The 24075-nt window shown below is 37.3% G+C and overlaps 1 protein-coding gene across 1 annotated transcript; it reads right to left on the bottom strand.

Annotated features, from left to right (window-relative positions):
• Window positions 1-572: 572 nt before the first annotated feature.
• FGL1 (fibrinogen-like 1) lies at window positions 573-21360 on the bottom strand. Its single transcript, XM_009865984.1, has 8 exons — window positions 21277-21360; window positions 16179-16254; window positions 10690-10870; window positions 8313-8472; window positions 6587-6684; window positions 5388-5476; window positions 4643-4830; window positions 573-732 (listed from the first exon to the last, which is right to left on the bottom strand). Exons 2-8 carry the CDS (start codon window positions 16242-16244, stop codon window positions 573-575), a joined length of 942 nt encoding a protein of 313 aa, XP_009864286.1. The 5' UTR covers window positions 16245-16254; window positions 21277-21360.
• Between the last annotated feature and the right edge of the window lie 2715 nt (window positions 21361-24075).

Raw genomic sequence — 24075 nt, 5'->3', positions numbered from 1 at the left:
CCTCGTTCTTTTTACTTTCCATGTATGCTATGTAAACAACACATGCAGTGAATAAACCAGAGGAATTTACAGGCAACTCTCTTCTAAAGCCTTGAGTCACTCCAAAGACAGGAAGTTCCATCCACTGCCTAAACCACCCTCATGCTTGAATTTAAATAGTTTTTTGGTTGTAATACATAAAATTAATTTTCATTTTTGAGACAACACAGCGACAATACTGTTTTTTAAAAGGTGAAAAGATTTGTAGTTACTGCCAAAGCCCAAAATTCTCTTTGTTGATGAAGATGCAGGTGAATCATAGAATCATAGAATCATAGAATCATAGAATGTCCTAGGCTGGATGCCTGCCTTTAAAAAAAACCCCAAATTGTAACATATTAGCACTAGAATTTACATCTACAGATTCACAAGCTAGACTGTCTTCTCATCTACATCTCATAAAACTACTGGCTGCACAGGAATTAATCCAGATTTATATGTGCATAGATGAGAAGCAAAAAAATCTGCCCATCTGCTTTAATTTGGATTGATTTGCTAAAAGATTAACTAGATAAATCGTCTTAATAAAATACTTAAACAATATTACGTTCAAAGTCTGCCGGTCTGACCTTCATGACCACGGATTTCAGGGAATACCACCACCCGTGCCAGGTGTACCAAACTATCCCGTTGTCTGTCTTCGCACTGTAGGGGCCCTTGTAGTACAAACCGTTCAAGTTGGCAGAGTGACACCTGGTGGAAAAGTAAAAGAAAACAGAAATAAAGCCGCCCGTAGGAAAGTTGCGGGAGTTCATCGCTTCTGTGGCCGTCAAAAGCTTCGCCACCGTGGTAACGACCCAGTCTGACAGCTCCAGAAATTTGCATCTGTCGCCTTCAGTGTGCCTAAACAATACCCGTTTAATTAGGGCACAACTGCAGGTGCTCTTCGCTTCTCTGGAGCAAAAGTTCTTTCTGGTCTTTCCACACGTTTTCTGACATCACTGGCTTTTGGTTTTGCCCGCTCATCCAGAGTTGTTCATGTCATGTGTGACAGCAGCCAAGAAAAACTCTGGGAAATAAATACTGTTCTGCTTTCACTGTTCCAGAGCAGCCCCTCTCAAGTTTTGCAGTTACCCCATTTAGTGTTTGGTATGACGAAACCTGAATACCACCATCAGTTCACCTAGTCAGCTGCAACTTTACAAATGGATGAAATTTGACCGCTAATTAAACGTATGTATACCAATTTACTGGATCATCAGAGCTGGCATTTGATTTGACTATACAAAGTACATTTTTTTTTGGTTCTTTAACACACTGAAGCAGAAATGCTGCTACAGTTTATTAAATGCAGTAGTTAAAACAAACAAACAAAACCCCTAGCAAACTCCCAAAGGCTTGAATAGGTACCAGCACAACTTTGATACTTATTGAGTTTCTAGGAGAAAGAAGTTTAGATCCTTATTGGGACCATATAGAGAGCAAAACTGTTGTTTCTTCTCCAGCAAATGGTGATGAATTGGCTGGGTTCACCTGCCAATTCAGTATTTTGTTGTAAGTGCTGTTAATATCTAGCTGTCGAACACCATGATGGATTTCAAAAGCTGACTTCAGAAAACGTGCAATCAGAAAACAGAAAACAGTCCAAATGAATCTTAAGGATATTATTACTAGCAAATCTTACTCGCTTTCCTTACACTTCACTAACAATAGTTTTAGAGAAATGAAGAAAAAACTGTGGTAAAAGCCTCATAGGAAAGTTTTCCTATATATATCTATATATATAAGCTTATTTATTGCTTACAGCTTTTAAGCTCAGTTTTGTTAATGTGTTAGTTGAAAGCTTGTAAACTGCAGATTGCAAAAGCGACTTTGTTTTCAAGAATGACAAACTTATATCAGAGCTGACATAATCTTTCTAGCTATACAAATTCTGCATTTAGCAGGCACCCTGTCAACTTTGAATCAAACCACAGATTTCATTAGAAGAATCATAATTACTAAGAGGTATCTAGATAAACCAAATTCTTTCTTTTATTTCCTTTGATGGAAGCAGGCAAAACATTATTTTGTCAAAAGCAACAGGGAAGCACTAACAGCAAAAATACACAGTATTCAGTAACCGACTAAATGCTGTCTGAAGTAACTGGACATAGTAGGGAAACAACTGGCATGTGGTTATTGATATGATATTCTGAAACAATGTTGATTATTGAGAAGTCAATAGATGCCTTAAAATTAGCCTGTGCTGCTCCTTTCTTTCTGATAGACTAATTTTTAAAGTAAAAAAAATGCACCGCAATAGTTTCAGAAGTACAGTCGGCTCTCGATTATCCACAGCTATTTTATATGAATTATATATTAACTTTATTACACATTTGGAGAGTTGGAGTTTATTCTCTGAAGAACTGTTTGAAATCTGCCTGGACTTCTTGACTCCAGTACAGTCCCTCATGGATGTAGCTCTGCTATCTCCAGGAAGATTGCTGAGGCAGGAGGCCTGAGTTAGTGAGATCCGCGGCCCTGGCTTGATGCCTGGCAGATCCGCTCTGATCATCCGCGCATGCTGTAACTAAAACTGGGAGTGCTGGGGAGATAATAAGCTCATGCCCAACGAGATTTGATAGCTCTTCTTTTACGAGTTATGAACGTACTGACCTTTGCGACACCCTGGATGCAGGAAAGCTTATGACCTATGTGTAGTACCAGAGTGAACCCAGCTCTGTGGATTTCCATCCAAGCTGAAAATCTCCTCCAGAGCTTTGCTTACAGAAAAATGCAGAGAGGCCATTTTTCTGCAGAATTCCAGGATAACAAGTGCTGAACTGGAGCAAGCCCAGTGGCTTTAAACTAGATCTGAGCTACTTCAACGTGGCCTCACTTGTGTCACACCCCTTGGTATTCCTATTATCCGGGTGCTTCTGTATTTCTAGTCCAGATACCATAGAGCTGGCTATAAAAAAATTCCTTCATAGCTGGGAGCCCCTGTACAAACCAGCCAAGAGCACTAATTCCTTCTATGTTTGCTAATCTGTGCATGACAAATATGTGTTCTGAGTGTGTTGCTTTTTCTGCCAGTACTGTTCTTTTGGATAGGATTTAAGGATACTGAGATGTTCTAGTATTTGCAGTATTCAGTTTTATGTTAGGCTTAACCAAAAAAAAAATCCGTAGCAAGGCAGTGGAATAACAATATTTTCACACTCATTTTAACACTCATTTTCATTATCCAGACAGACTGTCACTTTAAGAGCATGAACTACACAGCCGTAATAGGAACTAGCCTGGTAGGAGTCAGCTATCTTTAGGAGTTATGTAGCACCATCTACAAGGTATTAATAGCTGTCAAGTTCTACCGTACAGCTACTTTTACGAAGGGGTCATTCTTTTGTCCAGACCAATCCAGTTTTGGGGTTTTTAAATAGTTTTTAAAAGACAAAAAATTCATGCAGTTTACTGAAAGTCATTGGTGATTCACTCGTAATGAACTCACGGCACAGTATCAGTTTTATGCTACTTGAGGTCTAGATACTCCTTTAAATCCACAAAAGACCTGATTTCATGGGAAATGGATCTCTACTGTAGTTACATTTCCTTTTTATATCTTACCTTTCCTAAGAACTGCAGAAAAAACTTGGTCTACGCATGACATGACTTTTTTCCCACGTCTCAAACATTCTGCTGACCCAATATCCATGCAAATATGTTAAAGTAAGTAATTAATTGTGAAACATTGAGTTAAAAGATGCATCACATCAACTAAGGTGGTCACAGACTACTTATGGGAACAGAATTTGGAAAATGAGGAGTTAGAAAGCAGAAACAAAGGATGATATAACAGAGAGAAACAATGGCATTGATCCAGCCTGGCAGCTCTTGCCAACTGAACTGAGATCACAGTGAAAGAGCAGTATGCTTCCCCGAGTTGTGTTTTAAACCTCTCTATTACACAGCTAAATTGCATATTTTCTCTTCATGGCTACATTTATCTAATTATTGAAGGAAGAGAACATAGCTGCCTATACAGATGGTGCTGAGGCTGCCAGTTTTATCCTTTCTTTTTGAATTGCTCTTTTGCATTCAAGTTGGATTTTAAAATCCTTTTAGTGAACCTCCTTTAAAAAACCCTTCCTCTCAGTCCAGCCATGCTGATGGACAGAAACTGAGTGCACGCATTCCCATCTTGATACAGAAGGAACAACAGGAGTGAGATGCTGTGAACTGGGGTGAAAAAAATGAGGCTTAATAACCCAACACTAGCTGAAGTTGTCAGATACATTGCAGTACTGCCACATCCAGTCCAGTGCGATGCAGGAGAAATGCAAGAATGAAGTACAAGAGGGATACATCTGCAAACCCTACATGACCTACTTGTGTAAAAACTGGTTACCTTAAAGGGGCAGAGATATCTCTCACTGTCTGATAACAAAGGCAGGCAAAGTCTATGGCAAAAACCATCATGACAGACCAGCTTGAGCTGTGCGGTACGCGCTGTCCCTTCTACGGTCTCAGTCTTACCAGTACTGAGATCTCTGGTAGGGTCCAAGGGCAGGTTGCAAATATAACAAACAAGGCCAATCCCATCTTCTTCCATATGTTGTTCTTATTGTATGAATACACTCAAAGAAGAATAATTGACAATACTGATATAAAATCAAAGTACCTGTTAAACCACCAGCCAGCTTTTTCCTCTTCAGCACAGTTCCCTTCGTAGTTGTCATTATCCCTGTCTCTAGTACTGAATTTCATTCCTCGATGATCAGCCCACCATTTTACTTCAGGGTGAAATCCACCAGTAAGGGAATCACCAGCTGTACCAGAGTATTCACCACAACTCATCTCATAAGAATGCTAATGAAAAACGTGAAGAAAGGGAAAAAAAAAATCCAATATGTCCTTAACTTTTAGCATGTCAGAGAGTGAAACCACAGAAAGGAAATTGATCAGTTCCATTTGCTGCTATTTTTATGCTCAGAAATGTCACACCACTTAAACACTGCGTGGTAGATAATGAAGAATCTTACCACAACTAAATTTGTCAGTAACGTTATGCATAAATGACATAATAAAAACAATCTTACAGTTAGTTTGTAGTACATACTAACAAATCAGAACAACATTTACCATTATTGTTGGTAGTCTCAACAAACGTAGAAAAACTGGTTTTATCCATTATTTTTATCCAAACCAAATGACTCATACATTTCGCAGAAAGTGTGAAATTGATGTATCAATGTAAACCACTATTACTACAAATTTGAAAGTTCCAAGCATTCATATGAAAGAAAATATGACAATAAGGTTCTACACAAATCTTTATGAAAATTAGAGAATCTGCATGTTTAATATCTGTCTACAGAATCCACATTTCCATTAAAGCCTCTTGTCATTATTTAATATTTTATTACCTCTTCACTGGCAACTCTGAAGCTTGCATATTGTGCAAAACGCCGTTCTCCTTCAAAATCAGTTAGATCAATTCTTAAAGTATAGTTGCCTTAAGAAATAACAATACAAATTATTTTGGTTAAATTAGCCTATTGCACTACCTTTCAGAACAGAGTATTACCGTAGAAGATTAAAATACTAACTATGTTTTATCATTAATTTTATCTCTATCATCACAGCATAATTTATGGGGTTTAATCATAGAATCATAGAATGGCCTAGGCTGGAAGGGACCTTAGAGATCATTTAATCCAACCTCCCTGTCATGGGCAGGGACACCTCTCAACTAGATCAGGAAACACACGGGAACTGAACAGATCGAACCCGTGACCTTGGTGTTATCAGCACCATGCTCTAACTGACTGAGCTAACCGGCCCCCTATTATCTTCTATCTTTATGCGTATTAAAGCATATTCTTTGCCTTTATTTACCTGATTCAGTTCAGAAAATTTTAGAATTATTCCAATACAGATTTTCAAGTGTAAACAAAAAATATCTTTAAAAAATGGCCCTATGGGCTTATATTTTAGTAAGGTATTTGAGGTGGTAATGAAAGGATAGTAAAAACCAATCAATAAGCCTACACCTAAGAAAATTATATTTTTCACCTCGGAAGATTAAAGAGTCCAGCTAAGACCACATCCTGGTGACACTGAATTCCATATGAATTAGCTGGCTAAGACAATGTGTAAGTTTTTTATATGCAGCAATCTACAGCAAAGCAGAAGTTATCTTAGGTAGAGTGACTATTAGAAAGACAGAAATAACTTTCTAAGACTCACTTAATCAACAGGCTTCATGTAATAGCCTAGGCAGCCATGGAAAGCCCTGACTAAACAAATTCGTACAAGTACTACCTGACTCTGGATTGTTAGCAACGCTGGCTGTGAAGTGGGCAGAGATAATTCTTTCAAGGTACAGTCCTGTCTGCCATTCCTTGTTTTGCAGAGGCTCCCTGCATGCCATTGGCCCAGTGACAGTTCTGAATCTTTTGTAGCAAAACATATATTCAGACATGTTTTCTTCTGGAACTTGGAGGAGTCTGCGTGAACTAACAACAGAACTCAGGATTTATGCTAGCAAAAAGGGTAACGAAAAATGGTCCAGAAAAAGCAAAGAAACAGAAACAATAGACTATTGTTACAATAAAAATCTTACCCTGATCAGTCAAATAATGAAGATTTTTATTTCCAAGCCAATATTCACCATTTTTCAAAACAAAATTTCCAAAGCCATCTTCATAGTCAGTCCAGACTCTGAAAAGTGTATAAATTACTAATTTATCAAAAAAGTAAGTTTACTTGGATGCTTATTTTGTTATACAATGATAGATCACATAATAATTCAAACTAGAAGGAACCTCAGGAGGTAACCTAGTCCAAAGTTCTATTTCTCACACGTGAAAGGCTAAATCCCACCTAAGAGGTACATTCAAGGTGGTTAAAGATTAACAGATTTTAAGACCAGAAGAAAACACACTAGCTCAGCCCAGTCTTTGGTATAGCACAACTTACCCAAAGTGAAAACATTTTCCTGGTTAGATGCAGAGGATCATAGAATCATAGAATCATAGAATGGCCTAGGCTGGAAGGGACCTTAGAGATCACCTAGTCCAACCTCCCTGTTGTGGGCAGGGACACCACCAATCTCGGTGAATGTGTAGCTATTTCACAAGAATTTTTTCTTTATTTCCTGTGATTTGATCAAGCTGAGAAACTCATGCAGCTGGACATATAATTTTGTAAACTGAGGTATTAGCTAGTCATTTCCAGCTTTGACTTATTGACCATTTCTAACAATTTTTAACTTGGACCGGTGCATAGTTTCAAGAATTAGCATGCATACTGAAAGCATTAAATTGTTCCCCTGTCTACAGTGACTTTGAAACACTTTGTCAGTGGTTATTGTTTCTAATTGGGACAAAAATATCATCTGTTTCCTTGATGAGAAGCAACCATGCTTCAACCAAGAGGTGAAAGTATTTGGCTGCGGACAAGCCGTCGTAAAATAAAGCAGCCTCTGTGACTTAATCAGCCATCAGTCTCTGGCAAGGAAGGATGGGTGGTGTGTGGTGGCACCGATTGCTTCTGTAGCTTCTCTGACCATATTTTATAAACTAAGAATAGCACAGTTTTCTTGGCTGGATTCAGTTTTTCATCCTTTCTGGATCCAATTTCACAAGGGTATTGTAAAGCTAGAGTAAATATAAACATGGATAAGACACACATCCACAGAAGGATGCAGATGCATGAAAAACAAATTGGGCGAAGTGGAGGTTCTAAAAACCTTCTTATTGCTTTAAAAATCTGTAAATATTTATGGGGTTTTATATTCAGGTGTCACAGCCCCAAAAATTTCACTTATGGACATTTACCAAAAAAAAATTACTTGAGTCTTGGCAAAGGCAAGGAGGTTTTGTGTCCACAAATCAAGTTCTCACCCACCTTATCTTTCCTGGAGGCATTTACCATGAGCTGTGGTGGGTTTCTCTCATGCTTGCTTACTGATGGTATTTTGGTTCAAGCAGATTGCTTAAATTTTTACCTTTTTAGCTATTTACTACTTGTGAAAGGCAAGGTCGTCCTTTATTTGTCATTAAGAGTTGTTACTCCAACAATTGTTAATGCATCTGACATTGAAGTGTCCACATGTAAAATGCACGAGCTGTGAGAAAAAGACTAGAAGAGATGCCTCCCAGAAGAGAGCCAGAGCCAGAAGTACTATCTCCTCTGCAGGCTGCCCCACAGAACAGGAATTTTCCCCCTCTTTTGTCTGGGATAGCAACTTATTAATATAGATCTAAAGTTAAGATTTAACTTAGCTCCATCTGATTTAATGTTTCTTCACTTTGTTTCCAATTTTAATGACTAAGTCAAGTACTTACCTATCAAAATTCTGGCTGCCATCGGAACGCCTCTGGAAAACAGTCCAACCACCCCCTTCAGACATGTCACAGAAGGCAAGGAATTCAGTAGGGCTCTGGATAGGTTTCATCTTATAAAATCCACTTTGCTTATGGCCGTCATTGTAGATTTCTGCACAATCTGTTCATAAAGGAGTCATTGGACACAGTCATAGGAGTGCTTTTACTCCTATATTTACTGGCAAAATCAGAAATTGAGTCAATAACAGAAATCAAGTCATATCTTGTAGGAGTCACATATCAACCAGGCTAATACAAAGGGAATACCTCTACAAACACATTTCTTTGACTTTTTGGATATCTTCTCCTATTTGCGTTGCTTTACAACTTTAGTGAGCTGTAATTATTTTGACATTTCTTTAAAATATTTTTTACACCATAAAAAGTTATAATTTTTGTTTTCATTAGACTAGCAAAATAATTCCTCTGGTTTAAGTGGTGTCACTTCTAATTTACAATGGCATCATCCGCATTACAATCCTGTTACAATCGTATAATTTCTCTACATATATATATAACACACATTAACCTCTAAAGGCAAACATGTACTTCTATGTCCAGAAAGTCTAGGGGAGAACTGTAAAAAATAAGAGTGTGGAATCATCAGTGTTAGAAAAGGGAAATAATTCCTGGACCTGATACTCTTGTCCCTTGTACTCAACAGGTGCGAAAATATAGAGAAGACTACCCCCAAAAAGTGCAAGGTAGGTGTAAAATGAAACCACTTGGGCTTGATACAGTCTGGTCTGCATTGATGTTAATAACTCAGCAGTTAGAGTAATGGCAAAATTCAGAGCTCATGAAAACGTAACAGCAATGTAATTGGGTAATCTTATCTTCTTTCCTCTAGGAGTTAAGAAACGAAAGGAGTTCTTTGTTTATGTGTAATCTACCATCAAGCAGTCATACAGGAAAAATGCATAATTTTCAACATTTCTGTTTTTCCTGGCAAAGGTACAGCTGATCTACTGTAAGATTTTCCTCGAAACATTTATGAACATGTTGGCTGAACATCCAGGCCAGTTTGGAACTTTCTGAACTATTACATTTATTCTCAGTGAAAGTATCAGTGAAGATTAGACATAGAAAATAAACAGTTTATACTAAGAAAAAAAACCAACCCAAATTATCCAGCTCTGTTGACATTAAAACGCTACAGCAGTTTGAATGAAATAATGCAGTATCAATAGGGAAACACGTTTTCTTCAAAGAAAATGAAAAAATAATGAGGAAAAAATGATCAGAAACTGGAACAATTTAGATCTGTTATTTAGAACCACATTTTAAGAAAATAAACTGAGGCATATGCTAAGAAAGGACAAATATCTTTCAGCTAAATGTGGTTTTAATAATCTTTTCCAGTTACAAAAGAGTCAGCCATAATAATAAAAAATTATTCCAAGATGCTGAATACATAAATAAATGTACAGTTAAAGTCAAACTAAGAACTGCTTTTAATTTTATTTTAACAGTGCTTTATTACATTTGATACCTTGTTACATGTTGTGATTTCTTCCAGCATTGTAAACACTGCAGATATGTTCAAGCAAAACTGTTAAAAATTATAGAAGTTTAGACTCTCTAGCACTGGGCAGCTAGAAATAGACTTCATTCAAGAATCAGACCTCCAAATCATATTTTCAGTTCAACTATTGATTTGGATGGTGGTTTATTATTTTAAAAATTTGGGCCTCACTCCAGCTACTACCACACTTAGCCTTCTTCCACTGCAGAGGGACTGGATCATCACCAGAATGCTGGTGAGATTACAAGAACAACTTAAAAGCAATATTTTAGAAGGTGGGATGTCCTGAGCTGAACTTAACTCTGTCAAAATGGTGCAACATACGGAACACTATTTAAGCGAGATGCAGATGTCATTACTCTGAGTTTATGTGTGTAAATATGAGTGTCTCAGGGACTTTGGAACAGAATCAGTGTGTTCTTCTAACACATACCACCCTGTGAATTTAAAAATGTAGATTAGAACTTGTTGAGATTAGTCAAAGAGGAGTGTTTAGAAGTTATAACTGTTTATTAACAATTATTGTCCTTTATCTGTTGTACTGCTGATATTTTTTTCTGAATTTATTGTTTGCTGAGTGTTTTTTTTTTGCTATGTGCCATTAATAAATCAATAAACTTCTTCAATCCGGATTTAATTTATACAGTGTGAGATTAACATTTTTTCCTTGTGGCAGCAGGCCTAGGTAAAAGCTGAACACTGTGTTTTAAACAAACTGTTCTCTATGAGCTTTTAAAACAATAAGTCAATGGGCCCGATTGTGCTAGAGCTTCTGGGTAACATTACAATGAAAAGAATAGCTTAATTTCTAACCTGAATACTGTCTTTTTCCTTCCAAGTCAATGACACTGTTTTCATCTCCTTTGTCACTGTACTGAATCTCTTTCTTCTCTAAAAGCTGTATAATTTTTAACTGCTGCTGTTTCACACGATGTTTCAGAAGCCTCACCTGCCCCTGAAGCTGTATCTGCTCTTGAAGACAGTTCTGTAGATCCTAGAGAGGAAAAATCAACAATTTTTTGTCACATTTCACATGTGACACAAAAAACCAAGCAAGCAAACCATAAATAAAATTTAACTTGAATAAAACATTTTGGTCACAGCTTCCCAGAGGCTATGCTGACTTCCACCTCAATTACTACCTCTATTTAAAATTGTTTTGTGTATTACAGAGTGTCCAAACATATACCTGCTTTGCAAAGAGACCTTCTCTCTAGCAGCTGTAAATACCAGCTCTCACTGCAAACAGGCAGAGGAGACTTTAGGGGAAAACACTGTAATACGGATCCCATCACAAAGACTGCTTATTCTCTACCACCTGCCAAGTATAGAGGTTTGGTATCCAGCAAGGCCTGACACTAACACTGTGAAAGTTCTAAAATTCCAGAGTTTTAAAGAAATACAGTCCACAATGACAAGTTTTCAATTTCAGTGTGCATTTGTCAAATGCTTTGAGAGTACACACTTTGTAGGATAAGAAACCCAACATTGCCAACATAAATATCATAAATTTCAAGCTTGTTTTTGGCATGCTAAAATAAACAGTTCCTAAGAAGCTGCAGATATGCATGGAAAACAAATGTTAAAAACTTAAAAATCAGTTTGTGTTGTGACTTGTATCGGTAATCTTGTCATGCAGAGTGGGCAAGAAATGTGGTGATTCTGATATGGTGATACCTAGAACGCATTTCACCTCGGTGTAAATATGGATACGTGACAAAAGAGCTGGAATAAGTGTTTCAAATTCTGAAACACAGAATGTACACAGAGCAGAAAATTGTTTTTAGATTAATGACTATGGTAAAATAGCCAAAGTGAACAACCCAGTCTAGGGAGCTTAAATGAAAACAGCCCGTACAGATTCAAATAGATCTTAGACAAATTTGATTTCAACATGAGGAAAAAAGCCTTTGGGGTTTTATCATACATTTTATAAATGTGACCTGAGGTTTTGCAACAGTAACATTGTGTCTGCAATGTTGTATGAACAAACAGAGATTAGTAGCTATGGTGCTTGCATGAGAGCACAACCAGTACTGTAAAAGTAAATCAGAGGGTAACCTTCTGGAAATCTCATATGCAAGATCAAATATGCAGTAGTTCTAAATTGGTGTAACCTTATTCACAGGGCAATATTACTTACATGAGCTAAGAATGTAGACCTGTAGTATTTGCCATCCCTGTGGAAGAGCTGATACCTCAGAATATTGCCCTGTCACACTGAACGATAGACATATCTGAAGTGGGAGACGGATGTGTGCCTCCAGTGTGTATTTTCATTTCTATCAGGCTCAGGCTTCACCTGTTTTCCATCAACACTCCCAAAATGTTTCTTGTTACTTTTGTGCTGCAGTGATTTTTTTTTTTCCTTCTGTCTGAAAACCTAATGCCATTCTCTAAGTTTCTACGGAGCACAAACGTGGTTCTGGTCAGACTGACTTCTCTGCAGTACCATTCACCACAATTCCAAGAATAAAGTGTGACATAAACTAACAACATTAATTAGAATCTGCATTTTATGACTCTACTACATGCACATTTTTTCATAATTGATTCGTGGCACTAGTTAAAAAGAACTTCTGCTACTGCCAAGGAACGTTCATATATACCATGCCACAACTATGACCTGTTATTTCTGATAGATGTTTGCTTTTTCACTAGAGAGGGTGCAATTTACTTTCAAGAGATAGACAAATGAACTACAGATATTTGAAGAGAATGTCTGAAGATAAAAGAATCAACACTCCAGCTGCCTGATAGAAACTGGGTCCTGAGAAGTCATTAAGATGCTTGACCACAAGGAGGAACTGTAAAATGAGAGGCGTGTTTACCAAACACTAGCATTTTTAGAAGAACAGACAAAGAGCCAGTGACCTCATATCCCTAGAGTCCTATCTCATTTAAGAATACACCCTTGAAAAATCTTTTTCAAGTTGTGGATAGCTTTACAAGATGCCTAGCCTACCCTCCATTTCTTCTAGCAGAAAACAAGAGAAGAAAATACTTAAAAGACAAGCACATGTAGAGATAAACTTGCTACAGTAGCTTAGAGGGATGTTATTTGACCATAATAATGTTATGGTCATACATATTACACATGTGTGACATGTTGTGTATTATAAAGAAAGGATGCACTATTGTGCAGTCTTTCCGGGGTGGTTGTCTCAACTTGTATCTGCAGATTCATATAAACTCTTCACCAAAGCTGAGCTGAATTGGGCAATTCAGAAGAGGATTCCCTAATATGTCTCTGCAACTTCTCAAACTAGTCCCAAGTGCATACAGAAAATTATGGAGTACAGGAGAGCTGTAGAGGTGAGTTGAGAAAGAGTGAATAAATAATGTTTAAAAAATAAAAAATTCTGGCTCACCCTGATGAGCTAATGCTAACTATAGAAGTAAAGCTGTCAAAAACCTCCATGCTAATAGTCAGGTCAAATATGAATCCTAGTCATATTAAGGTAAGAGTGATAAAGGAGCCACCATGCCACACTTCCCAGTTTTGCTGCAGCGTTTGTTTATTGAGGTTAGCCGGTATCAGTCTGAATGCAGTACTTGCAACCTTGGAGAACATGACAAAATAGAACAGGAAAGTCTTGGCTGATCCTGGAAATGGTGGCCCCTGTTGCCAGGCCCTTGTGATTTCATAGGCAAGACCTCAGACTTCATCTCTGTAAGACACGACAAGGTCTGAGACATGAAGAGCTCCTTTCAGTGCTGGAGAGAGCGCCGCACCGCATGTTTGAGAGGAGGCAGCTTCAGGCAGCCAGGTGTGTTTCTTTTCGGCATAGTGAAAATGCATCTGTCAGCTCACCTATTCGTACTGCTAAAAGCCATTCTCCCACTGTGATTAAATTATGTATTAAAAGTATAGAGCTTCCCAAAAAATATTATCATATTAGAAAAATTTGGTATCTAAATTCAGTATGACAATACTTCATATATCACCATAAAAGGCCCTTTGTTCTGAACCAAATTAAACATAAGTCTGCAACAGGCTATGTCTCTAAATATTATTCTTAATTTCGCATTTCAAATTGATCTTTTCTTTTTGTTTACTTAAAAATTGTGAATTAAGTAGTGAAAATGAAAAACTAACACTGAGCTGATCCTCATCTGCTTTACAGACAATACACCCATCAGGGAGTCAACAGTAATATATTACATATAGCAATTTCCTGATGAAAAGGATTTAAGCTTACAGTGCTGGTAAATAGTAAGTGACAATCAAGAAATCACCAGCCATACCGAATAACTGCATCGTACAAAAGAAATGAGTGAGCAGAAATAGAGTTCTGAAAGTAACCTACATAAGAAAAGTACCGATATCTGATACTTTTCTTTGTCTCCCTGACGCCAGCCTTCTCACTGATGCCCCTTTCTATCAACTCCAGACAAAACTCGTCACACTTTTGCTCTTGGACAGCAAAAACACCATTTTCATATTTGGAATTCCACATCCATTTTCCCCATGGCACTGTCACAAGTTACCACCATAACTTCAGAGTGTTATCAATGTGGCTTCTGGGTCTGCAGGTCACAAGATTGTTTTTCTAATGTACCACTGCTCTTTGGCACAGGATAACTCTTTTAAAATCATTGGAGTTAAACCAGCGCACAGCTGGAGTACTACAGAAGCAAAATGTCATATAGGGTCAGCAGCTATAAGGTATTGGTATTCCCTTTGTTTATATGGACCAAAGTTAAACTATAACAATGTTGAAATACTAAAAACAAAATGTGAATTTGATTGTAACTGTCTCTGTGGACAGTAGTGCCCACTGATTGAAACCAGACTGACCATAACCTGTTCTGTCTGTTTCAGTGAAGCAACTGTTTGTTCTACACATTGAGGAGCAATTATCTAACAACAGCTGACAGCTCTGCTCTTGGACATGTGGTCCCATATTTAACCAGCTCCTGCAATTAACGTGCATTCACAATCTTTATTTCATTATTGAAATATTTCATTATTGAATTATTTAGCATCTAGTAACCTTCCATCAAAACTGGTGCTATAAGTTAGATTCAGAATACTTTATGAAAACTATGAAAATACAAACTTTTAACTTGAGGTGTCATTTCCTATATTTTTAGAATTTAAATGAACTCCAAAAAATCTCTACTGAGATTAGTGTTTTAATGAGATTAAAATGTGAAACCTTAGGACATAAATTTCAGCATGTTCCATGCTTTTAGTCACAGGATCAGCTAAAGCTCTTAATATTCCAGACGAAAAATCAAAAGAAAGCAAATACATTTCATTGTAATGCCTTTTCCTTGGTAGGCTTCTGTAAAAATTGGTCATGCTTTCCTCCATTGAGCAGAAGGGATTACAGAGGTAGGTGCTTCCTATTCTACCCCTATAGAGCTACTTATCTGAACAAAAGGATTCTGTAAGATAATGTAAGCCACAAACAATGACGGTCACCTAGCCGTAAATTCAGCACCTGCTTCCACCTAGGCAATTATGAATCAAAAATTCAATCTGCCAGGTGCCTGCTAGATAGGACCACAATATCAAACTAGGAAGGACAGGCAGTATAGGACCAGTGAGGCTAGGAGTATTTTAAGCAATGGAGCAAGTAAGCATGACTGTGTCAGGTTTTTTCTTAGACAGAATACACAGCAGAAAGTTTTGAGACCTTGAAGTGAAGGAGCTTTGGTCATTTCCTGAATGCGAATTATAGTAACATGGGAACAAGTAAGAATATGAAGCTGTGGATCTTGCTTTTGAGATGTTGTTTGGCAAGTGGACAAGGTAGAAAGAGATAGAAACATTTTTCATACCAAGTGTCAATGACCAGAAATACTACTGCTGTGCCCACTGCTTTAGGAGTTCCGGGGTTTTGCCTTTCTGTAAGCTGCTCAAACTAAACGTGTGATTCCGAGTTAGCATTACCTCGAATGGTAGTATAACTGTCCTGTGTGCCTTCTGTACAATGTGCCTGTTGATGCCTCTTTACAACACCTTTTCTAGCAAAGATACTCTGTCACCTCTTATTTCATGCCAGATCCAGTAACAAACTGACCCGATTACTTTCTTCAGTTCTATTGCCCAGTCATTTATCTTCCACTGTGTATTTAGGCATTGGTTTCCTCTTTCCTTGTCATAAACTTGTCCCCACTGAACATCATTTGAGGTTATTTCCACAGTCTCTCAGTTTTGCTCTGAATTCTAATCTTTTCCGTCACAGGTTCTGCCATCCCATGTACCTGAGATACATTGTAAGCACTATGGAATACAAAGTATAAAATATTTAGAAGAAATTCTATCGGCAAATTTAATTACGAGGACTTACGGAGCTGACAATGGCATCCATCAAACTAGATGCAAGGACAAAGTCAATCATTATCAAAATCTTCATTCTTTGGAAACTGTGAAGTAGAGGAACAAATTAAATATTAGTTAGCTTAAACAATAAAACTGAATTTTTACACCTGACATCTTAAATTTTACTTGAAATAATCTATCTAACCTTTAATTATTTTCTTACATATTGTAAACACAACATATATTTAGTCTTCATTACAAATGTCTAAAATAGTCTGATCAAGTACAACCCAAAAAAACCAGTAAAACCAGAATTAATGCTTTTAGGCCACTTTGTATCAGAGACATCCATGTATTTTAGGAGAGCTATTCAAGATTCAAACCCATGCATTTTATTGTGAAACAAGGCAAAAGTAAAATAGCTTTTTAAAATGCTCTGAAAAGCAGGACAATATTCCTTATTACTCCTTTAAAGCTGGGAGAAAGCTCTCTGTTACCTTCAAGTAATTCAGATGTGACTAGGGCTAGTTGTCCTTGGTCTACAGATTTGTATAACTTTTGTGTGCCAGGAGAAGATGGAGATAATTTTACTGTTATAAAGTAATTTAGGAGAAAAATGCATAATAGTTATCAGCTTTTATTCGAACGGTGACAAGGATGACATCTTTCAACTGACAGCTATACATATTTTTGCACAGGATGACCCGTAGCATCTTAAATCTCATTATTTCATATGAAAACTATTTTATATGCCAAAATGATCAAATTGTATCTCACTGCCTTGCAAACATTAGCTGGCATAACTTTCCAATTTTCTGTAAAGTAGTTGTGTGCCTTTCAGCTCACAGATGAGAAACCAAGGCCTCCAATTAGTAAAATATTTACATAGCTTATACAAGAACCAATTCTAAATTGATTAAACTGCTGCAAGCTATCAACTGAGGAATGTTGGGGGAGTGGGTTTAAACTTCAAATATTTTCATTTAGCATATGCTAACATGTTTTTAACCCCAAATATGTATTCACTCTGCTTTTCTTACTTATTCAACTAAATAACCTAGCTAAAACATTTGGGGTTAGACAAAGCATAGACCTATAATGATTCAATGTTAGCATTTGCTTATTGAAACACCAACTTAATGGAAATTTCCACTCATTTTTTTTTACAAGAATTAATACCAAACACTTGTGGAACTTTAGCAGACTGTGCTTTTCACTGTACAAAGATCAGTAAGGTAATTGTGTGAAGTATGTTTTTAAGTTCTTTTAAAATTGGACAAGTCTAGCTTTATTTTCACCAGTCTCTGAAAACCTCATGCAAGAGTACAAATCACAGCCCAGCCAAATTTCAGATTTTCAACACCTGTCTATGAAATATGTTTTAGAATACAGTTATCTTACTTAAATAAGCAACATTGGTTTTATTTTCAGTTCTGAGTTTTGCTGGTTTGAATGCATCATACTTGAAAATGTCGAGCTGGGAGGCCCAAATATATCTGTATAAAGCTCGTTGTACCACTTCTTACTGAATTGATGCTGACACAGGATGATGCTGACACAAGATGCTGAAGGTACTCTGTACCCATTGACTCATATTACAGACAACTCTGAAGGGGTTTTGAGCATTTTGGGCATGTACAACATCTACTATTAAGTTGCAAAGCACTATACAAAGCTGATGTATATCTAAGGATTCCACAGGAATCTATTCAAAATTACCTATAAAATGTTTCTTGAGTAGAAAGTGTGAAGTGAAAATCTTACACTGTTATTTCTATGCCATAAAATTTCTGAATTTTAAGTTGTTCTTCATGCTAACCAAATAAATGTGGTATCATTTGAATTAGAAACCTCACCTTAATTCAGTGCAATAAGTTGTGCTACTATTTGAAATGGTGAATCCGATGAATTTCAGGCTTAAAGAAAAGGGGCGAACATCCGAAAGACTCACCTGGCATTGAATTCTGTTATTCATTTCAATTTCAAACATTTCTGTTGTGATAAAGCATGCACTTTGACCTTACAACAGTAGTAATTATGGCAATTGCAGCCACCACTGTTTTGGAAAGCAGCTGTTGCCATCTCTTGCAATATCTGCAAGAGGAGTGACCAAACAGTACATTAGATACCTGGACAACCTACAAATGGTCTGTCTCTGATAACTGATGTCCTGACTCCACGCATATCTTAAATATGTTTTCCAGGAGAGAAGAGAATGTATTTTTTCCACTGGAAGATTCATATTTAACTATTCTGCTTTATTCTCTGTTATTTTCATTACATAAGCACAGTGTTGTCCCTCACATGAGTCTTAATACACAAACTGGTCTATCATGATTTCACTGACTGAATGCCTGAATACCACAACCAACCTTAAAAGGGCTGCACAGCTTTACAACTACAATATTCTCTTTTATTTATTTATCTGTTTAAAGACTATCAGGTAAATCTTGCATACTGTTCGAATAAATATATGTTAGTACAAAAAATAAGTAAATAGAAAACCAACAGGCACAACCAAATCAAATCACATCCCTTACAGGATATGTGAGCTACTATGAGCAAGCTGCACAGAAAGAATGAAGAGCTGAGGAGCGCAGAGTGTGTACAGTTGGTTTGGTTTGTCATCTTGAGATGAAGTCACCTTTCTATTTAAAGGGTGCCTCTTTCTAAAGCATTTTCCTGTTGTGGGGAACTTCACAGGGGCTGCCCCTGGAAGACAACTTTTGTGTGTGTCAGCTTTAGCACTGAAGTAAGATGTGCTCAAAAGACATACCAAAATATAGGAATAGTCTCAAAAAGTAATTCTGGATGTGTTTATGTAGATACATTGCTCAAGGTATTTTAACCTTGGAGTTTAATTTTTAAGAAATGCAGTTGACAGTAAACCCAAGACGGATTATTGATCCTGTAGTCATTCACAATATGAGCTCATGTTGATTGTAAAAGAATTTAGGGATTTACAAAGAGGGAGAAATCAAGAGCTCTATTCTGCAGACCTGTCACTCAGAAACAGGGAAGACACTGAAAGAGAGAGGACATGGGAACTAAAAAAACAAACCACAGAGTGGACCCGAAGTAGGAAGAAGGGTTATGGGAGCCAAAATCTTTCTGCTGCTGTCCTCACAAAAAAAAGAAGAAAGATCAAGTAAATTAGAAAGAGACATGACCCAAGCTCTGAATGGAAATGGGTGACGTGACTGTGTCTCTGTCACTGCCCAGCAGGGAGATCCAGACAAGGCAGAGGAGAGCAAGCAGCCCTCGTCGTAGAAGGGGACAGTACCTTCTGCCTTTGAGCCAATTTCTCAGCAGGTATCAACTCCTGTGGTTTAAGATGTGGTGTTTAAGAGAGGGGTGGACGTTGCTTTGGGGGAAAACATTTAGTAGGTTGACAGGGCTGGGACAAAGGCTGGACTTGATGATCTTCTAGGCCTCTTCCAGCTGATACGATTCTATGACTCTATGGTTTATCTGACCCCACAGTTGCAATGACAAGAGATTCACTGAGTGTTCAACCCTACAGCAAAGTGATAAACTGGGTCAAGCCCCGTGTACGTCCAGAGCACTTTGCACACACTAACTGAATCATCGGGTCCGCTCTTGGAGTTAATGTGAGGAACTGTTCACTTCTGTTAACTTCACATTCAGACAAGAAGTTTCAGAAGAGGTTGTATTAGTAACAGTTCTCATTCAGCATGTTCTTTGGTAAAATGTAACACTCCAGTTCTGTTCAAGGGAAACTCAAAGTCTTGCTCGAGGTGCTTTGAAAGTCAGTTTCATAAACTAATTCCTCCATTCATTTAAATATTACCATGATTGTTACATAGCTATTTAGAATGCAGAAATATACACAGAGGGTAAAACAATTAAAATTGTAGGTAGAGAACACAACTGCTGATAAACTTTCATGCACAATGCAATAAAAACATCCCCTCCAAAAAATCCTGGAAAAAAATTACAAATATTAATCCAGGTGAAAACAATTGCACAACTTAGCAAGTATTTCTATGTTGTTGATGCTAGTGAATCCAAACAGTTAGTAAGCACTGATAGAATTCCAAGATATTGTTACAATACCTGTGTTTGTTTAACAAAAAACAACAACAAAAAGTTGGTGCAGGAAAATCTTAAATTGCAGACAGTAGACACGTGGATAAATTATCACATATCATGATAGAGTGAGAAAAACTTGGTGCAATATTTTCAAGTTGAAAACACAAGCCCTTAACAGCTGAATAAAAAAAAGAATCACCTTCTGTTTTAATAAAATTTAAATTTAAGGAAAATCTTGTGAAACCTTGAAGTTTTACCCCTATGATATTACTCATTTAGTATTCACAGATTACACCTAGAATGTGCACCTGCACAGCTGTGCAGAAAGATTTCTCCAAAGCTATCTATTAAAAATTATAGAAAGGTGCCTTTTGCCTTCTCTGTGCCTGGGCTCTCTTTACAGTCTACTCAGACAATCAATCCTACATTCAAATTTCCCCTGAATTTGATGTTTTTCCAGGTATTTCAATAACAAGTTTCTAAATAGATTTGATGGCACTAAAGAAACTCTGTTCTACAAAAAATTTGAACGGTCAGCCTGTTTTCATGTTCCTGAATTCTGGAGACAGCAAACTAGATGGAATTCAGGTGTCTAGTTCTGCTTTGAATTGCATTGATAATAAGTACAGTGAGAATGAGAGACTGTGCCAGAAGGACAGAAAATGACTTGAATGATCTTTGTTCACCTTCTTAAAATTCAAACTTGTTTTAATGATCTAACTCATGCACAAATTTTGCTCTGTTTCAATTAAGTAGTGTTACAGAAAATGCCCCATTTTCTTCAGCTGTAAAAAGGACAATAATTCATATTTGTTCTACTTTTTTGGCTTAAAAAGCAGCCTTGTTCATACAGCCATATATTAGAATAAATTTAGAACTACAGATTTGAATAGGAGGTTTATTAACTAACTAGATACTGTAGCAAAATACCTAGATCCTGCTAAAACACTCATACATCATTAACAACATTGCACCAGCTATATGGCCTTTGAAAACACATTACTTTTAAACCATAACTATAGCAATCACCCCAAATCCTTCCTTCTTCCCACACAGGTACCTAAAATGTTTACCTTTACCCTCTGGAAAGAACTCAAAAGCTGTTAAATCTTCTTAAGCTGATGCAAAAAATTCCAGAGCCCTTTCCAGGCTGCGATTGTTTTTGCTATTAAATTCTGTAGAGTTGAGGCTTACATCTGCTGTGAGTCACTAGGCAGGAATGTTACCGAGAAGCTGCAGTTATCGAGACTAAATTGCAACATAAGAAGAAGATGGCAATTCTGTGCCTAACACAGCACTTCTGAAATAAAAACAGACCAAAAATAACCAAGGATCAAGCATTCCCTTTCACTGCTCTAATCCAGGAAATTGTTCTCAGCATCATATTCAGCTGTTTATTCCTGTGCTTTCCTGAATCAGAGCCGAAATCTCTCAGGCTTCACGATTATATAGAGAGCACAACTGACTTGACTGATTTAGAAATAAAACATAATCACTCAGACTGTAAGTTACATAGTAGAGGTCATAAAATAAAAATAAAAACAGGAAGTAACGAACATAATACAGACAAAACCAAAGGGAACAAGAAAAGAAGGACAAAGAATCTCGTTTGATGTAAGTCAGTACTTTTTAGCTAAATTGGAAGGCACTCAGAAGCACATGATCTCAGTGACTTTCTATCTAAGCCCTTCAGAGCCAGATGAACATGTCAAAGAATGTTTTAAAATGCAATTTGTTTTGAGTGCTTGCAGTCCTTCTATGATGGCTCTTTCCAAAAGGTTCAATAAAGGAGTATTCTTAAAGGAATACTTCTGGAAGAAGGAAGTACTGAACAAAAGCAGTAAAGGGAGTTTTTCCTCCCACAGTATAAATATTCACACCATCAACTTCTTTTTGAAGACTAATACTTGTTTCAGACTTCTTCTGAATAATTTTTGCTGTATCGTTTGGAATCTGTTTACCTGACGGTATTTCTCTGTACAAATTACATTACATCAAATAACTAAAGTCATATTCTAAATTTCAAATATTTAATAACTTCAATAAATTTCTCATGAGTAGCCTACACTAAGAATCATTCAAAAATTAAAAATCATTCAGCAAGTCATTTTTATTGAGAATCTTTCTATGGCTAATGACTTTTGCAAGGAGGGAGATTTTCCTTAGAGTGACAAGATCTTAATTCTTAAATGATTGTGACTCAGTGGGTGGGCTCTGAATTTAGAAAGTGAAAAACAGTCATGGCATTTCAAACTCAGATTTATTAACTGTTTAAACAATTTATTGAGGGTTACAAGTAGATTTTCCATCACTTGCACTCTTTAAACAAAGATTAGATAGCTCAAACGTATGGCTATAGTTCAGCCACAAGAATGATATACAGAATCAAGTCAGAGATTAGTGTTACTCAGGAAATCTATAGGCTACCCACTCTCAGAATGCTTTTGCAAAAATAAACGTACTAAATAGAAGACTCTCAAAGAGTATACAAATGGGAGTCATGTAAGCACAAAAGGAAGACAGATCTTTCTTAGACGTGCAACAAAAAATGTCAAATGTCACAGATCGTAACACAAGCAGTAAAGACCTGGCTGTTCACATGCATCTTGTTCAGATTTGCTGCTCTGGGGAAAGTTTGCACAGAAGTGAAGGAAATATGACAAGTAACATTCATTAATTTTTTATCAGATTTTTGGCAAAACTATGTATAAAGAATAAAATTTTGTTCCTCACTTCTGCACGAAATCAAGATGTTTATCACTTCCTATAAAAAGGTATATTCAATCAGCTGTATTATCCACCTTTTGTGGATGTTTAAATGAAAAATCTAGCACAAGAAATTGGTGGTCTTTGTTCCCATTATATTAGAAGTTTCAGCTGAAAGAACTGACAGAATTTTAAGAGATTTGGGTGATCCCAGACATGGATACAGGCTGGGCAATGAGTGGATTGAGAGCAACCCCACAGAGAAGGACTTGGAGGATGAAAAAATAAACATGAGCCAGCAATGCGTGCTCACAGCCCCAAAAGCCAACTCTATCCTGGGCTGCAACAAGAGAAGTGTGGCCAGTGGGTAGAGGGAGGTGATTCTGTTCCCTCTACTCTCTCAGCTCTTGTGAGACTCCCCCTGCAGTATTATGTCCACCTCTGGGGCCTAAGACATGGACCTGCTTGAGTGGGTCCAGAGGAGGACCATGAAGATGAATAGAGGGTTGGAGCACCTCCCCTATGAGAACAGGCTTAGAGAGTTGGGGTTGTTCAGCCTGGAGAAGAGAAGGCTCCAGGGAGACCTTACAGCAGCCTGCCAGTAGTTCCAGGGGGCCTACTGGAGAGATAGGGAGAGACTGTTCACAAGGACATGTGGTGAAAGGACAAGAGGTAACGTTTTCAAACTGAAAGAGGATAGATTCGGATTACATATTGGGAAGAATGTCTTCACTGTGAGGGTGGTGAGGCAGTGGTTGTCCAAAGTGGTGGCTGCCCCCTCCCTGGCAGTGTTCAAGGCCAGGCTGGATGGGGCTTTGAGCAACCCAGTCTAGCAGCAGGTGTCCCTGCCCACAGCAGGGGGGTTGGAACTAGAGGAGCTTTAAGGTCCCTTCGAACCCAAACCATTCTATGATTCTGTGATTCTAGAATGAGCAAACACAAGAGAATGCATTCATAATATCATCCTTTTATAGCTCAGACTCAAAAATACTTGTAAGCACACAGGAATCTTTCACAGAACAAGGAACCACCACTTTTTCCTGGATAAGCTGCAATGCAAGAATTAAACACTATTTATAAAATAAAAAGCTTTACTTTTCTCATGTCTATGATTTTATCCAGGAAAGTTTTAAATCACCTTCATCTGTCAGGCACAAATATGGAAC

The sequence above is a fragment of the Apaloderma vittatum genome, unplaced genomic scaffold (genome assembly GCF_000703405.1).
Source record: "Apaloderma vittatum isolate BGI_N311 unplaced genomic scaffold, ASM70340v1 scaffold28533, whole genome shotgun sequence".
Taxonomy (NCBI): Eukaryota; Metazoa; Chordata; class Aves; order Trogoniformes; family Trogonidae; genus Apaloderma; species Apaloderma vittatum.
Note: the sequence above shows the minus strand (reverse complement) of the source record. Positions and strands in the feature narration are given on the sequence as shown.

Coding starts and splice junctions, on each gene's coding strand:
- FGL1 (XM_009865984.1), bottom strand. CDS start 16,244: ATGAAGATTTTGATAATGATTGACTTTGTCCTTGCATCTAGTTTGATG. Junction 10,871..16,178: donor TGGATGCCATTGTCAGCTCC/GTAAGTCCTCGT, acceptor TTTCCTCTCTAG/GATCTACAGAACTGTCTTCA. Junction 8,473..10,689: donor AGGAAAAAGACAGTATTCAG/GTTAGAAATTAA, acceptor CTTTATGAACAG/ATTGTGCAGAAATCTACAAT.